Source organism: Anarhichas minor, unplaced genomic scaffold (genome assembly GCF_050575085.1).
Source record: "Anarhichas minor isolate MPS153535 unplaced genomic scaffold, ASM5057508v1 ptg000024l, whole genome shotgun sequence".
Lineage (NCBI taxonomy): Eukaryota > Metazoa > Chordata > Actinopteri > Perciformes > Anarhichadidae > Anarhichas > Anarhichas minor.
Window position 1 is genome coordinate 13,911,252 of NW_027466470.1, and position 15,888 is coordinate 13,927,139.

General features: G+C 41.4%; 2 protein-coding genes across 3 annotated transcripts; one reads left to right on the forward strand and one right to left on the reverse strand.

Moving 5' to 3' along the window:
- Nucleotides 1–1,082: 1,082 nt before the first annotated feature.
- Nucleotides 1,083–6,827, reverse strand: rnf126 (ring finger protein 126). The gene is made up of 9 exons (XM_076098123.1): nt 6,698–6,827; nt 5,372–5,430; nt 5,202–5,262; nt 4,875–5,113; nt 4,608–4,676; nt 4,440–4,509; nt 4,017–4,110; nt 2,598–2,713; nt 1,083–2,325 (listed from the first exon to the last, which is right to left on the reverse strand). Exons 1-9 carry the CDS (start codon nt 6,770–6,772, stop codon nt 2,173–2,175), a joined length of 936 nt encoding a protein of 311 aa, XP_075954238.1. The 5' UTR covers nt 6,773–6,827; the 3' UTR covers nt 1,083–2,172.
- Nucleotides 6,828–8,000: 1,173 nt separating this feature from the next.
- Nucleotides 8,001–15,025, forward strand: sugp1 (SURP and G patch domain containing 1). Of its 2 annotated transcripts, none has more exons than XM_076098035.1 (14): nt 8,001–8,145; nt 8,840–9,008; nt 9,177–9,280; nt 9,624–9,872; nt 10,021–10,144; nt 10,242–10,342; nt 11,155–11,278; nt 11,370–11,692; nt 12,012–12,118; nt 12,462–12,639; nt 12,787–12,893; nt 13,553–13,698; nt 14,161–14,290; nt 14,504–15,025. In XM_076098035.1, the coding sequence occupies exons 1-14, from the start codon at nt 8,127–8,129 to the stop codon at nt 14,528–14,530; spliced, it is 1,908 nt and encodes a 635-aa protein (XP_075954150.1). In that variant the 5' UTR covers nt 8,001–8,126; the 3' UTR covers nt 14,531–15,025. The 2 variants fall into 2 exon arrangements, with proteins under 2 accessions (XP_075954150.1, XP_075954151.1); XM_076098036.1 differs by having other exon boundaries at nt 9,654–9,872.
- The last annotated feature ends 863 nt before the right edge of the window (nt 15,026–15,888 follow it).

The following is a 15,888-nucleotide window of genomic DNA, read 5'->3' on the forward strand; positions in this document are numbered from 1 at the left end:
TATACATCATCACTGTACTTACTTTTAAAATAGAAATTCAAACTGGTGAAGGATTTTCTTCCTGCACGACTTTTACCTTTTGACATCAGTGCTGGTAAGCCATAAGCGTCATCACTCTCTCCCCCTCCCCTCTCCTTCTCTCTGCCGTCCTCCCTCCACTTCAGACAAAAACGCTGCACCAAGGTTCGCTTTTCAGTGAGGTGACGCAGCGGTGTGACGCTCTCTTAACAGTTTTCAATAAAAGACAGAGACCAAGAGGATGCTGTGATTCACTGAAATGGCAAGAAAATGAAAAGAAGTGTTGGCATGAATGACACAGACACACGTTAGAGTACTGCTCAGGAGCTAAAAGGGTTTTATCTCGAAACCCATTTACCTTATAGGTGAGGGAAAAAAAGACAAATGTTCTGAACCAGTAAAACTAAATGAGAGGATGATTGAGAATCTCTTGTTTTAAGTCAGCCTTTGCGCTGCCAAGGTCTCGTAAATAAACCACTAAAAAACAAACAAACAGTATTTCATATTTGCTTTGGTGACGTCTGGAAGATGAATTAAATTTGTTATTGGTATTTATTTGAATATGTAAATCTCTGGTCTGGTGACTCATCAGCCACCTGTTTGTTAATTATTGCTAAAAAGAAATTCCTGGTCCGAGTTAGTTTATCAACATTAACTTTAACTAATTAAAATTAAGGTTTCATGTTTTTTGTGATTTGGTAATGCACTTGCCATGTTGAGTCTAGTTTATTTGATATGGACATCACAGTATTTTAGAATTGCAACATACATTTATGCCAAAAGACCAGATGCATTATGTTTAGAGTTTGTAGCAAAAAGTTAATTTACAACACTGTCCACAGGAGGATTTAAAGAAGAAAGAAATACGTCCACAAATACATTTTCCAGACTTGACTTGTCAAAATGTCTGCAATTAACAGGATCTATTGGCTGCACCAGCGGTGATTGAGGTGCGTCCTTAAAGGAGCTGAATATAAACAAGTATTTCATATTCTATATTTGTAATTTAGATATCTTTGTAACCATCTGCTTTCACCATTTTAAAAAGGGTATTTCTCTGTTGATCAATTTTAAAAGAGCCACATTAACTCTTTATTCAATGTTTTAAAGCATTAAAACATCAAAAAAAATTCCAAGCGGGGTCTTTTATCCTGATCAACAATTGGAGTTTGATTGACATTGAAGCATTATAAAATGTGTTAAATTAAACCTCCTACAACAGCACAGGTAGGATACGATTGTGAAAACGTTCATCATCAGCAGGAACTTCATATTTGTTTGTTTTAGTACTTTATTGCGACTGTACGAAAAATCTGTAAATAAAACACTTGTTTTGTGAAACCCATTTGGCCAGTTTCACAGAGGTCAGAGATTCCCATGCCGTTTTTAGGTTAGGGTTCATTTGAGTTTTGTAAGTAGGTTGGTGAATATTTTCACTTTAGGAATAAAAATGTGTCCACTGTTGAGCTGTGAGGATCTAATAAAATCTAATAAAAACAGATAAACAAGTCCTAAAGGACTTATTCAAAGCAAAAGATGTGAAGTCTTTTTGTTGTTCAGTAGTTTACCCAAATTCACATTCTCAACATCAGACAGAATGTTGTGCAAAATAAAAAATAAAAGGTGCAAATAAATAGGAGTCAGATGAACACACTCGGGCTTTAGTTTGATCCACCAGCTGTACAGTGGCTGACCATTCAAAATGAATTCTCTATCTACACATCTACGGACTCTGCACCACCACAGGCTATGTTTTAAAAAAGAAAAGAGGATTCTGTTATTTAAATATAAAATGTGCCCCAGCCTTGTGGCAAACACACGTCTCCCTCAAAAAGCAGTCCACTCTGGCTCAAACTGAGCTCACGTCAGCTCTGGTCACAATCTCTCTATTAGTCCTCGCAGCCTTTCTGGATCCTCTTTCAACACTGCCCAGTCCGCCCTCCTCAAGTACTCTGAGCTGGACCCGCTGTCCGCTCAGCACAGAGGGAGGAATGAGGACTTCAAATCTGCAATAGATTTCACAGTTCAACTCGACTCATATCGTCCCCTAGCATTGAGACGGACTACTGTCCCGGTCTCGGCTGAGAGGCGTTGGTTCTCGTTTGTCGTGAGGTTTTTTTTTTTCAGATGTGAGGTGACGGTGGCGGTGAACATCTAGGAGTTTCTGGCAGCATTCTCATTGCTAGGTGAGCTGGGGGAGGAAGAGGAGGAGGACGAGGGAGAGAAGCTCATTCCTGATAACCCTGGCGGGTCTGTGGCTGTGTTCTGTCCGCTTAGACTCTTCCTGCACACAGGACATGTATCGTGCTGTAGGAAACAAGGACAAATTCCCATTTTCTATACATCAAACGCACATGACTGGTTGGATACAAACAATTGTGTCCTAAGCTTTTCAATTGTACAGTGTAACAGTACTTAAGAGGAGCACCAGAGGCATGTCTCAAAAACGGAGGCAAAGCATCAGTTTTATGTGGTTTTGCAGTTCACACTGCAGTGCGTTTTTCACACGTTTTTACAAAAGCACAATATGTGAATGTGTTTGGGACATCCGTAATAAGGTAGATATTAGATTTACATACCTGTTCCAGCCACGGTATTATACAGTCATTGTGAAACAAGTGATTGCATGGCAGTTGTCTAACATTCTCCTCAACGCTGTAGTCTTCTTTGCACACAGGACACTCTAAACCAGCACCTGCACAAACAGAAAACAACACACTGTTTGTCTGTCTGTCCGTGTGTAAGAGAACCTCGGTCACATGCGTCAGCTGCAATGAAAATAGTCATCACACCAGTTCTGTTTATTTGAGTTGAGGCAGTGTTGCTTCACTTCCCCCAACAAGAATACGCAGGAATCTTCCTGCATACGTCTGAGATGATAGCACAACATTTTATGAGTGAGTAACTGTCAGGACAGGCCCTGTTCACATCGGATCATCCAAGACGCACAGCTTTAAACTGCAGGTGTGAATGCACCCAAGACGCCTCGAGGACGCACTGAGATGTGATCGCTCAGACCACATTCGGAGGTGGTCTGTGACGCATATAGCGCCATTCTTTTAGCAGCATTTAGGCCAATGAATCCTGAGTCACACTTAAGGACCGCCTACTCAACTGGCAACTTAACAAAAAAGCTTATGTAGTTATATTGCTAAATAGCTTTTTGGTGATGTGTGAGTGTTTTATATGCAGGACCCCTGGGACCTGCCGGTAAACAACCTTGCAGGTATTTGTAGGTTCATAAAATGTACCGGAATTCACAAATCTGTAGTATATTACTGGCCTACTGCGCTCTCCCAGCGGTTAAAAACAACAAGTGGAAATGATGTAGGTTACGTGTTTATTTGCATACAGAGTCTCGAGACGCATGTGGAGACACATGCTAATGCCAGGTGTGAACCGGGATACTTAGAGCTGTCTTCTTGTGATCTGGTCACACAAGGTACATGTTAATGCCAGGTCTGAACAGGGCTTAAGATCCGATCGCTCAGACCACGTTTGGATGTGGCCACATTATTTTAGCAGGGTGGGTACGAGTGTCCTGGGGCCTCAGTGAAGGACCTCCTCACCAGACGTCCTCTGCGGTAGCGGAAGTACGCAGCCATTTGCGCGCCAAAGGCGCCATTTTAAAAAACAAGCTGAATGGATAGAGGATACAGGATGGATAGAGATACATTACAAGTAAGTCAAATTTCTTGGGTGATTTGGTTTGCTTGGAACACGACCAGTCTGTATTGTTTTGATTTCTTCTTCGTTTATTTCGCTCTAGGCTTAGCACTTCTGCCTCCCGCCTGTCAAAAACAATAAAGCATTTGATCTTTGCAATCGGAAATGGTGTAAGTGTTCATTTTCTTACAGAGTGGGGAAGTGAGATCCGATCCCAAGTGGTCACAACAGACTGACGAGAACGGACGTACTCTGAGCGGTCCTCTTGTGATCGGATCAGCCAACACGCATGTTAACGCCAGATGTGATCCAAGAGAGAGACGTGGACTTACCCACATGTTGTTCTGTGATGGTGACGGTGGGTAAACTCTTAATCCTTTCTCTGTCTGCAGGAGGCGGACCCGTGTTTTCAAACTGGTTCAATAACTACAAGTGGAAAAAGAACAGAACCCCAATATCACTTCGAATATCTAGCTTAACTACGTGTCTGATTTAAAGGATGAATTCTTCACAGGGTACCATCCATATATGCTAAATTCTACAAAAATGACACTTGTTTAAAATGTAGAAAACACATTTAGGACATTGTATCCTGGTATCACTATATTGCTTATACAATAGAAATATACTATGAATTATGTATTATGATATTATAAATAGCACAATTCCTGTGGCGCGATTTAAAAGGTTCTTGGGATAATGTAGCCGCCTGATTGATATGCACCACTGTCATATAAAAGTAACACTTTCTATACCTGTGTAATGATAGCATCAAGACCATTGGCCCCCCAGGCGTAGTCCATTGGATTGGAATGGAGCATTCCCCTGCACGACAAGAAGGTGGTCAACAACAAAAAATATATAACGTTACTTGGTGATATGAAACAAGTACACAAACATGCATCACAGTTTCTTGTACTCACCACGATCCCATCCCCATATTCGGCATGGCTGTAGGTGCAATGATTCCATTTACTAACTGCTGGATAATTCTGCATCCGGAAGAAAAACACCACAAAAAAATGAATGAATGAGGTAATATGTGTATACTTATATGTATAACGGGTCCCTTTAGTTACGCAAACATCATATTAAAATGTATCTAAACATAATATTGTTCAAGTGTTTTTTTTAACCATAATAACATGTGAAGCAACCTCCAACACACTCTGCTGGTGAAAAAGTCTCACCCTTCTAGTGTGGGCACTCCTTCGGGACGCGTACCCTGCCGTCGAGGAACATGCCGGCCGCGGGGTTGCCGCGCACTGTATCGTTGTCGTGATGCCATTTCCCTTTCTCTCCTGTTCTCTGCATCGCGGTTGTCTTCTGTTGGTAGCCGCATTCGGAGGTCGAAGTTCTCGTCAAAAATCCCGAGGGCAAACGGACCGTACCCGGAGGGGAACGTGAACAAGTGCTGGTGATCCACGTTCTAGTAGAAAAGACAGAGGCAACGTCAAATCACGGTGCCGGGTGCAAAATGTTTCCTGAAACCAACTGATTCAACGCACCACACTGACCTCAAAGGCTTGCCGGTTATGATCACTGGTGGAGGACGATGACACAGAACCATTTTCAGTACTGCACAAATACAGTGGTTAAGAAAGTGAAAAGTTAAGACTTAAAAATACACTTAAACATCATATTAATCAAATTCATGAGGGAAAAAAAACAGAACAATCCTCCATACCTTCGTTCCTCAGCCAGTTCCTCAATAAAACCAGAATCACAGCGTGGACAGGTGTAGTCCTACAGTGAAGATACAAAGGTGAATATCTAGTATACACCACAACATATACACAGGTGTCTGTTTATTATGTACACATAGCTAAAATGATTGCTCTCTAATTTAACAGTTTAGAGTGTTAGTAAAGGGGGTGATTCAACTTTACGGTCATTTTGGAGGCTGCACGCTGCTTTTGAATTGTTTTATTGTGTTATTCTGAGAAATGTTTATATTTGGTCGAACGTCACCGATATAAATTGGGTGGACAAAGTAGTAGAAACGCCTCTCATTTTAACACAATACAATTTAACAGCATCAGAAAACTGTTTCTCCAAAATGATCAGACACTTAAAACTGAATACTATAACCTTCATACAAGTTGGATTTATTACAAGGCTTGTATTAGACTGCATGGGTTTTAGCACGGTGCAGGTCAACCCAATATATGATGTCTAGAAATGTCAAACATGGTCTTTGTGAAGTGCAGACTATGTTCCCAATGTTGATGTTAACCATACATGTAATCAGCATCATCCAGCAGTTTAGAAAACGTTAACTTTACATGCTGTAACACATTGTGGGCACTTCCAATGAGTCAACATATTCTCCAGAGTCACGTTAAGCTGTAGCACGTGTCACACAGGTAAGCAGCTGTCAATAAATAACCGTTACTGTAACATTCAAGAAGCTTCCCATGAATGGCCACCGACACACTGCTGTGGCAGGCAAGTGCACCGATAACACAACACAGATTGACACTCGTTTCGGATAGATGTTGTGAAAGTGTTCCTGCTCTTTGCAGTATTACCACAATAAACTAATGGCAAGTCTTGTGGAAAAGACATTTACATTAAGCGTTTTTATATTCGCTGATTGGAAATCTTTAAATGAAAACGTGCCTTAAGCCCCTGGACAGACAGTCTGCTTTAGAAAGTGAGCCTAAGCTTTCTCCTGTTAGCCAGCTTGCTGACGTTAAACGCCTCACTATGAAACCTTGACCTAAGCTAGCTGCTGTTTATTATGCCGCCATAAAGCTGAAATGGTATGTCTACAACACAAGAGCATAACGTGAGTGTTACCCACCAACTACATTACTACCACTTGACTGTCACTCTGGACCGTTGTTGCCTATGTGGCTAACTAGCTAACTAGCGTAACGTTAGCTACACAGCAGCAATGGGCCGACGTGACTAGGTGTGAGCCACAAAATACACATAAAACCACACAAAGCCCAAACTCATTCTTCATTCTCATTCTTCAAGGAGGCAAATGTGTCTCTTGGGTCCTTACCGGTAAACGCGGACTAATCTCTGCTGAACACTGGTGACAAAAAAACCGACAGGGCCGTGGTGGAGCTTCAGCCATTTCTAAGCAGACCAGTTCGTACGACACGGACGGGAAGCAACGAGGGACAACAAAACCTGACTTTTTGCAACAGGAGAGACAAGCGGCAGCAGGAAAAAATTGATCGAGAAGACGACTTCCGGTTTAATATTTTCTTTCAAATTAAAACAAAAAAGTTAAAGGTGATTGGAGCCCCTCCATGCTACACACATGTAATAAACATACAAATATACAAAACATTTCTTGGGAAATTCTATTCAATCATCACTTATTATGTGGCATATAAAATGGTTTAGTTACATAAAAATACCTTTTTTTAATCATAATTGTATAACTATGAGGCTACATATTTTATGCTGAGCAGAAGAAGTAATATAGAATTGATTAAATTAATTTAAATAATAAATTGGACGCTGTACAGTCTTTCTATCATTGCTCTTCCATATGATGTCGGTACTAAGTAACACACTAAAATATGGACCCCAGCCCTCATTTTCAGATATTCATGCTAAGATATTGAGAATATAGTGCACACAGTCGGGTTTCTGCAGACTGTGCTCCAAATATTAGTATGTTGAGAAAGTACAGCAATTAAGAGTGTATAATAAATTGACTCTGAGTTTTAAAATTTGATGCAAAGCAATATAATACACATGCAATAAATTATATTTTCGAGTTTTGAAACTGAAGATGTTATGAGTATGTTTTGCCCAGCCCTGTAAGGCCTACATGATGGGGACAGAACATTTGAAAAATCTCTCTAAATTCTTGAATTTAATACGACACCACTGCACATGTCAACAAAGACTGATTAGCATAGCCCTCACAAAGTTTATTGCAGGGCTATATACTAGTTTGAATAACATACCGCTGTAGGCTAGTTTGGGGGCAGCATTGAGAGGAAAGCTACCATACGCATGTTTTCTCAAAATGTTCCTTTTGAGCTGTCATCATAGAAAACACTGCAGTCTGATGATGCTCTGTCGCATAATTATTTATTCCCATATTCAGTTCACCAAGTGATCCTAACAGCCGAAGGAAAGCACCTCAGTCATCATGACTCTCAGGCATCTGATAATTTAGTGCATCAGGTCCTCAGGATAATGGGAGTTGCGTCCTGTGATTGTTCTGCCTATGACCTGCAGCATGTGCGTCCTGGCCTCTGATTGGGTATTCTGATGTAGTCCATGCACTTACGACTTTGCGACAGTAGTAGAGATAATGCTTTTATTCTGGAAAAACAACAACCGGAAGTCTTGTTGTGGTGTTTGCTAGTGGACTTAACTTACAAATCAGCTATTTCGGTAGCAGCGATTGGCCTTATTGTAGTCCGTGAGCGTCTTTTTCTAAATAGATATTTCCTCCCGCTGCGACCATGGAGCATAGCGATGCAGGTAAATCCTTACTGTGGCTTTGACTGTGGTGCTAGCGCTGAACATGTAACTAGCAGCTGTCTGAGTTATTCTGAACCCTTAAGTTAGCCAGGTTAGCCGTTAGCTCTTCATTTGCTCTATCGAGCTCATGCAGCCGGAGGAGCCCTTTGCTCGATCAATAGCAAGACGTTAGCTAGCTGTCGGCTAAGATAACAAGGTTAATTCATATATTAGACAATTTGTATTATATTTACGTAACTTAACAAATAACGTTACTCGAGTTTCATTAGTTCTGCAAACTGTAACGTTAATATCCTAAATGAATGACACAAATTTCGCTTTACCCCACAGTTCTTATTAGCTTTTAAAAGTTAAGCTTTCTTAAATGCTACTCTGCAATACAAAGTTAGAATTGTGTGTGTGTGTGTGTGTGTGTGTGTGTGTGTGTGTGTGTGTGTGTGTGTGTGTGTCAAAGTGTATCTGCCAAGTTGAACCCCAGTAAAATCCAACAATGTAATAGAAAATATACTCCACCATTGGAAAATGGTTCTTGTTTTTTCTTGTGTATCATAAATGGACTACAGCTTGCATTTCGTATGCAACTCTGTGTTGTAGATTGACAATAAATTAACCTTGAAACCTAATTGAGAAAATGTCATTTTACTTTTTGCTTATTGTGTTGTTATATTGCATTTCCCCTTTAATCTTGTTTTAGGGCGTGGAGGATGGAAGTCCAAGCCCATCCAGCCGCAGAAAAACAAGATGAACATGAATATTCTCCGGCAAGAGAAGCTGATAGCTCAGAAGAAGAGGGAGATTGAGGCCAGAATGGCAGAGCAAGCAAAAGTGAACGTGCAAACCCCGAGCAAACCCCTGCCTCCAAGGTATCAATATACTGACGGACATATTCAACACATGTACATCGTTTTAGTTTTTAAGTACAGTTGAATATTTGAGAATGGTCCTGTTGGTCAGTATCGTTGACCCCAACATCGGCCTTTAATTATAACAAAGAGTATTTAACCCCATTTCATTCATTCCGATCCCAACAGTTCTCCCAGTTTTCACGGAGGTTCCTCAAACAAGTTTCTAAACGATGGAAGCTTCTTACAGCAGTTCATGAGGATGCAGAAGGACAAACCCAACAATGGCTCTGGTTAGTAGTACTTTGTTCTGCACAGTGACCAAAAGGTTACAGTTGTGTTTTTGTCTTCTCCTTATCACAAGTAGAGTATTGCTGTGATGTTGTACAGTGGAATTTAACACAGCAAGAGCAACCCTGGAACACTGAGTAATCGCTGTAACCTTGTAGCTTTGCCTACTCTTAGTCCTTGGCAGCTGCACGGTTTGTGGGAGGTTTTTAAAGAGGGCATCCTGACCTAAGGAAACTAGTTACATTGGTTACCCGCCAAACGTTCTGGTTGAATCAGAAAGAATAATACCCCTTAAGGCTTATGCTATTTTTACAAATGATGTGTCCTGTTTCATACTCTTTCTAGCTTCCACCACTGATGCCAAATCTCCCACAGCTTCGACTTCACCACCAGGAGGAAACGCGCTGCAGAAAAAGAGCATTCTCTTTGGCAAGCGGCCCGGCCTCGGAGTCAGTAGCATGCTCAGTCAGTTCAAGAACTACTCGCACTCCAAGAAGAATCCTGTTCTCAGCCAGAGGCCGAGCGTGTTCTGTTCTCCGGACGATGAAGATGAGGAAGAAGAGGATGATTACTCCAGATTCTTAGAGATGAAAGGTAATTCAGGGCCGGTGTTTTCCAGTGTATCTCTGGACAACTCCACGGCTCGGACTTTTCAGTGCATCGTCTGCATACTCCGGTGCCTTGTGATTGGCATTTTGACATAGGTGCCCTTAGAGTAAATGTACTCATAGCCTGCTTAAAGTCTCTCCCCCAGAGGATTCAGACATCCGACTCATTGTCGACAAGATGGCCTCCTTTGTGGCGGAGGGAGGAGCTGAGCTGGAGAGAAAAGCCAAGGACGACTACAAGGACAATCCTGTTTTCTCGTACGTTTTGAAGGACAATGTAGCTCATCCAGATGTATTTACTTTTACGGTATTCTTACAAACTCATCTAATTTCAAATGTTATCCTTGCCTTTCAGATTTTTATACGATAGGAGCACCATGGAGTATCTCTACTTCAAAAACAGAGTTGCCGTTTTGAGAAAGGATTTGCTAAGACCTGAGAATACGTCAGATAATGGTAAGATTACCTCTTCTCGCACTCCGGACAACAATGTCAATACAGCATTGTCCGTTTCATTACCAGTTTTCACCATATGACTGATGTGTTGTGCTAGCCTAAACGTATGTGTATGCATCCACTCCCAAGTCCTTCCCTCACGGATACATTAGATTGTTTCATGCACAGTTACTGTAATACAGTAACTGTAAAAGATGAACTAGAATATATTATTTCCTGCTGACGTAACACAGCAGGACCAATTTAACTTTCCCTGTTAACTGGAGACTTTCACCTGACTACATAGGTATAAAAACATTTTTCATCAAGGTACTAATTTAGTTCACTGTCAAACTGCTTCTTATTTTTGTCTGTGCATATACAAGTCATGGCTTCTTTAGTTTTTCTCTCATTCTCTTGTGTTTGAACTAAACCATATTTGTTTTTGGATTCGTCTACACTTTAGCCAGTAAATTGTGATACGCACTATAAACATCCACATTGCTCACCCCTATGTTGTGCCTAATTGAATCGTATTAGGAATTTGAAGGTGGGGTACATGTTCTAGTCCTGGCGTGTGCACAGCACTGTACCTGCAGATAGAAGTTTCACAGTGTATATGGTGGAGCCTCTCTGGGCTTCACGTGGTCTGACTTTGTGACAGTGAAAGCCTCGCATCCATACAGTTCCCCATTCACCACCCCTGTTCCCCTTGCCCCTCCTTCCTCTTCTTATCCCCTATTAGCTCTAGACTGGTGGTGTGTGAGGGCCAGTTGAGTACGGTACAGTAGTAGAGTTTGAATTGAGTTCCAGTACTGATAGGCTGCTTAAAGTCTCCCCCCCAGTGGACCCGGAAACCCAGCAGATGGCTGAGAAGCTGGCCAGGTTTGTGGTCGAGAGCGGCCCCGAGGTGGAAGCCATTGCTGCTGAGCGAAACCGAGACAACCCTGCCTTCAGGTCAGTCACTGTATATGTGTCACTCTGTTTATTTACACTATTAAAGCCTGGTTTTACACAAAATATCTACTTCCCCCCCCCCGCTTCTCAGTTTTTTATATGACCACCAAAGTCCAGCCCACCGCTTCTACAAAGAGAAAGTTCGGGAGTATCGGGCCGCAGCCTCCCAGAGCTCCTCACCTCCAGCAGAGAAATCCTGGACGGACCTTCGGCGACCAGCCGCGCCACCATTATCAGTAATCCCTCCACCACTGAACCCCGAACTCCACATTCAAGAGGCCGAAACTCCGCCTGTCAAGCGGAAGAGAAAGAGTAGATGGGGGTCTGAGGATGACAAAGTGGAGTTGCACATTCCTCCCATCATCGCTCCTCCGGAGTATAATGTTCCAGAACCCAACACACCCTCTCTCTCCGGTACTTAAACTTGTTTACGTGCTGGAAATATATGTGTGTGTTCACACATTTAGTTATTTTAGGGAATGAAAGTAATGAACATAAAACTTGGTGTGGTGTCAATATGTTTTTGGAGCTGATACCGTTGTCTATTCTTTTCCAGCACATACATGCAAATATATGCATTTTGGAAAAGTCATAGAACACAATGTAATTATTGTTAAGAAAAAAAGGTATCGTTTTTGAAACCGCATATTAATTAGCTATTTTGGGCTCACTATCAGCCGATGCAATGATTCATTTATGAATATATAAGTTTGTGGTAACGTTTTTTTTTCAGTCCAGGATCTGAGAACTCTTGGTTATAAGAAGGGGAAGCCTCTCGGTCTGGTAGGAGTGACGGAACTATCTGAGGATCAGAAGAAACAAATCAAAGAACAACAAGAGGTATGAAAGTGCCAACTAAACATATTTAAACTGCAATTTTTAACTATACCTAAAGTCCACCCACCCCAAAAATATTTTATTTGATCTGTTTTTTAGAATAGTCAAAAGGCACTTTGATGACTCGGGTTGAACGCACCCTAAACTAAGGATTATTAGGTCCTGTAATCTACTTTCTGTGTGTGTGTGTGTGTGTGTGTGTGTGTGTGTGTGTGTGTGTGTGTGTGTGTGTGTGTGTGTGTGTGTGTGTGTGTGTGTGTGTGTGTGTGTGTGTGTGTGTGTGTGTGTGTGTGTGTGTGTGTGTGTGTGTGTGTGTGTGTGTGATGTTTTCTCACACGCTCTGTAGATGCAAGAGATGTACGACATGATCATGAAGCACAAGCGTGCGATGGCAGAGATGCAGGTGATGTGGGAGAAGGCCATTAGAGACCACCAACATGAATATGACAGCGATGAAGAGGTGGACCAGCAGGCGGGCACCTGGGAGCATCGTCTCCGACATTTGGAAATGGAGAAGACCCGCGGTAAGGTTCACCATCAGTGTGGAGTATTGGCCTTGCTTCTGCAACACTAGCAGCTGCCGGTGCTTGATAATCAGTTCTTGTAAGGTTTTAGTGATCAGCTGTTGCTTGAAAAAAATAAAATAAACATCTTGTCTGTACTTTTTCCAGAGTGGGCTGAATCTCTGACAGATATGGGTAAAGGGAAACATTTTATTGGTGACTTCCTGCCCCCGGAGGAGCTGGATAAGTTCATGGAGACCTTCAAGGCACTCAAGGTTCGTTTGCCTCTGAATTCACTTGTTCTCCAGCCTAACAGGGAAGGAGCGATGGTTTCCCTCTTCCATTAGTTTCAGCTTTAGAGGTAAATGAACATGACTCCTTTTTAAGGCAGAAAGAGGCAGCTAATGTCAATAATTGCTTTTCAGACATCCCACAGGTCATTAAATGCTTTGAATGTGTGATTTTACGAGGTGTGACGTGTACAGAGAAGATAAAGAAATGTACCTATTCCCTGCAGGATCTCTTCAGCGTACTGTAAAACTTGTTTCATGTGTAGTCTGTGGAAGCTGTTTGCCCTTTAAATGTCTGCTTCTCCACAAGAAGGCCATACATACACCGTTTAGTAGGGCCAGGGTCAGTTGGAAATGTCTGTAAACAGGATTGTAATCATCCGTCCATGTCTCTGTTTTCAAGTTGCTTATCCAGGTCAGAGGCACTGTGGCAACAGAGCAACCTAGACGCCCTTTTCTCCAGATGACAGTGTTCATTATATTCCAGTTAAACCAACTAAATAATAGAAGAATCTTGACTCACCCTATGCTAAATTTGTTTTAAATAATCTCCCCTTCTTCCTTCTTCCTTCTTCCCCCTTCTCGGTGCACCACTTCAGTGTGTTATGGCATGAATGAACACTTGTAGTCTTGTTGACTTGCAGGAGGGCCGGGACCCAGACTACACAGAATACAAAGAGTTTAAGTTGACGGTGGAGAATCTTGGTTTCCGAATGCTCATGAAGATGGGCTGGAAGGAGGGAGAAGGCCTGGGCAGTGACGGACAGGGCATCAAGGCTCCTGTCAACAAGTGAGTGTTCATCTTCACTACATTTGCCTTTCATTACATTTCTTTATCATTCAGGGAATCTGTAATTCAACAGTTTAATTCATATTTCCACTAACTATTGTTAGTTAGATTTGCAACTGTGTGTGTGTGCGCGCCATTGTTGGCATTTACACCTGAACAGACCTTTTTCCACAGCCCAACATTTTTGACTTGTCGTGGCAGGAAATGCGCAGGTGTTACTAATTCCATTAACGACAGCACTTTTTTCATCACGTGTCCCAGTGAGCCGTGCCAGTGGGCTGGCCTGTACATTGGATTATTCATTCATTTTATTATTTACACCTGTGCTTTTTCTACTGTGACATGTTCAGATATCTTCTGTGGAAAAGGACGATATTTTAATGGTTTTGCTTTATCCAGAAATTACCAAACATACATGAAAAGAGACACGCATGTTGAGTGGCCTTCTCTGTCTCACTCTAGGGGAACGACCGCTATGAACGGAGCAGGGTTTGGAGTTGACCGTCCAGCGGAGCTCTCAAAGAGTGATGATGAGTACGATGCTTTTAGAAAGAGGATGATGCTTGCTTACCGCTTCAGGCCCAACCCACTGGTAACTTCTGTTTCATATTGTTTTCCGTTTGTTGTAACAATATTCCGTAAATTGAATGTGTAATAGCATGTAGAAATCCATACTCGTTTTAATAATGTACTTATTTTTAGAGACTTAGAACTTTGTTCTTCCATTACTGTGCTGCTGATCCATACATTTATATTTTTGCTATAATGTTTGAATTCATCTAGCGTTTCTTTTTTGTTTCCACAGAATAATCCACGGAGACCATATTACTGAAGTAGAGGACTGTTTTTGTTTGTACTTGTTTTTAGTTTATCATGACTTAAAAGCTGTTTTCTGCAGCTATCTGCTATCTCTGCTCGGTTGTGGGATGGACTGTGTTGCAGAAACCTTTTAATTTGTGTGACATGTAGAAAGATTAGACTATCTATTACATTTGAGGTTTAATTTGAGTGAGAAAATGTTTCTTTAAATAATTGATCACCTGTTTTATACCATTTCAATGTAACACTGTAACAACGTGAAACATATAGGCTCACATCGCCTGACTTCCAGAATGATTTCACTCTTCAGTTTGTGTTTCCATTTTGTTCTTTTCAGAGCTTGACTTTGCATTCTCAACTATACTGCACACTATAACAGTTCTGTCTTAGTGCACAATACTCTGTATAGTTTTTTTGCACCTCACTGTGCTATAACTGATATTTGATTCCTGTCATTATATGCTTCAGTGTTCACAATAAATGTCCATTTACTGAAATGTCTGTATAACTGCTGTACTTATCTGTTTATTAGAATATAAGTAGGAGCAAGTAGTGAACAGGGAACTCCCCTTAAGTTTATTGAGTGCTAAGTGCAGGTATCTAACCAATCATGTTGATAACTGCCATCAGTATTGATTTCTCTATTGCTCTGGACAGCATTGAACCATTTGAGTAGCGCTGACCAGGCTCAAGCAGCCAGTGGTGAGGAGGAAGGTGACAGATCAGTGAAATCAGACCTACAGATTGCCATTCCCCAGGGGGGGTTACGCGGGATAAATATAACTCTGAAATCCCAGCTAAGCAAGAGCCACTCTGGTGTTGGCCACAGCATCAATCAGAGGCAGCTTAAGCCATATTAGAAGGTAAACCAACGCTTTGATTGGTTAGTGGCGTGGTAAAGCTTTTAGTTGAACGTAATGATTATTTTTCATCGTCCATTAATATTTGGTTACTAAAATATCAGAAAGTCAAACTGCTTGTTTAGTCTAAAATATAATCAATTTACTATCTTATAAGTGGGGGGGAAAGCAGAAAATCCTCACATTTGATTTGAGAAGCCAGAACCAGGGAACGTCAGGCATTTTTGCTGGAAAAATAGATTATAAAAATTGTTTCCAATATTTTTTCTGTGAATCAACAAAGTGACTAAGAACTACAGCTTCGGAGCCAATGGATGTTAAAAGTGGAGTGGGGTTCATAAAGGGAAAGGACGTAAGAAACGAGCTCAAACAAATGCATTTGTGCCTCATTTAGTGCTGATTATAATCAGTGTTAATAAAAACAATAAACACCTTGTGGAAGAACACAACTTGTCACGAGCGTTGGTGTGTTCTTTCCTCGGGATATCTATCGTAAATTCCTCCAAAAATA

Bases quoted from the DNA above. Each gene is read 5' to 3' on its own strand.
- rnf126 (XM_076098123.1), bottom strand. From the start codon at position 6,772: ATGGCTGAAGCTCCACCACGGCCCTGTCGGTTTTTTTGTCACCAGTGT. The intron at 4,510-4,607 runs GTGAGTACAAGA...CTTGTCGTGCAG, and splicing joins AATATGGGGATGGGATCGTG to GGGAATGCTCCATTCCAATC. The intron at 2,326-2,597 runs GTATGTAAATCT...TGTTTCCTACAG, and splicing joins TAATACCGTGGCTGGAACAG to CACGATACATGTCCTGTGTG.
- sugp1 (XM_076098035.1), top strand. The intron at 12,640-12,786 runs GTAAGGTTCACC...TACTTTTTCCAG, and splicing joins GGAAATGGAGAAGACCCGCG to AGTGGGCTGAATCTCTGACA. The intron at 13,699-14,160 runs GTGAGTGTTCAT...GTCTCACTCTAG, and splicing joins ATCAAGGCTCCTGTCAACAA to GGGAACGACCGCTATGAACG.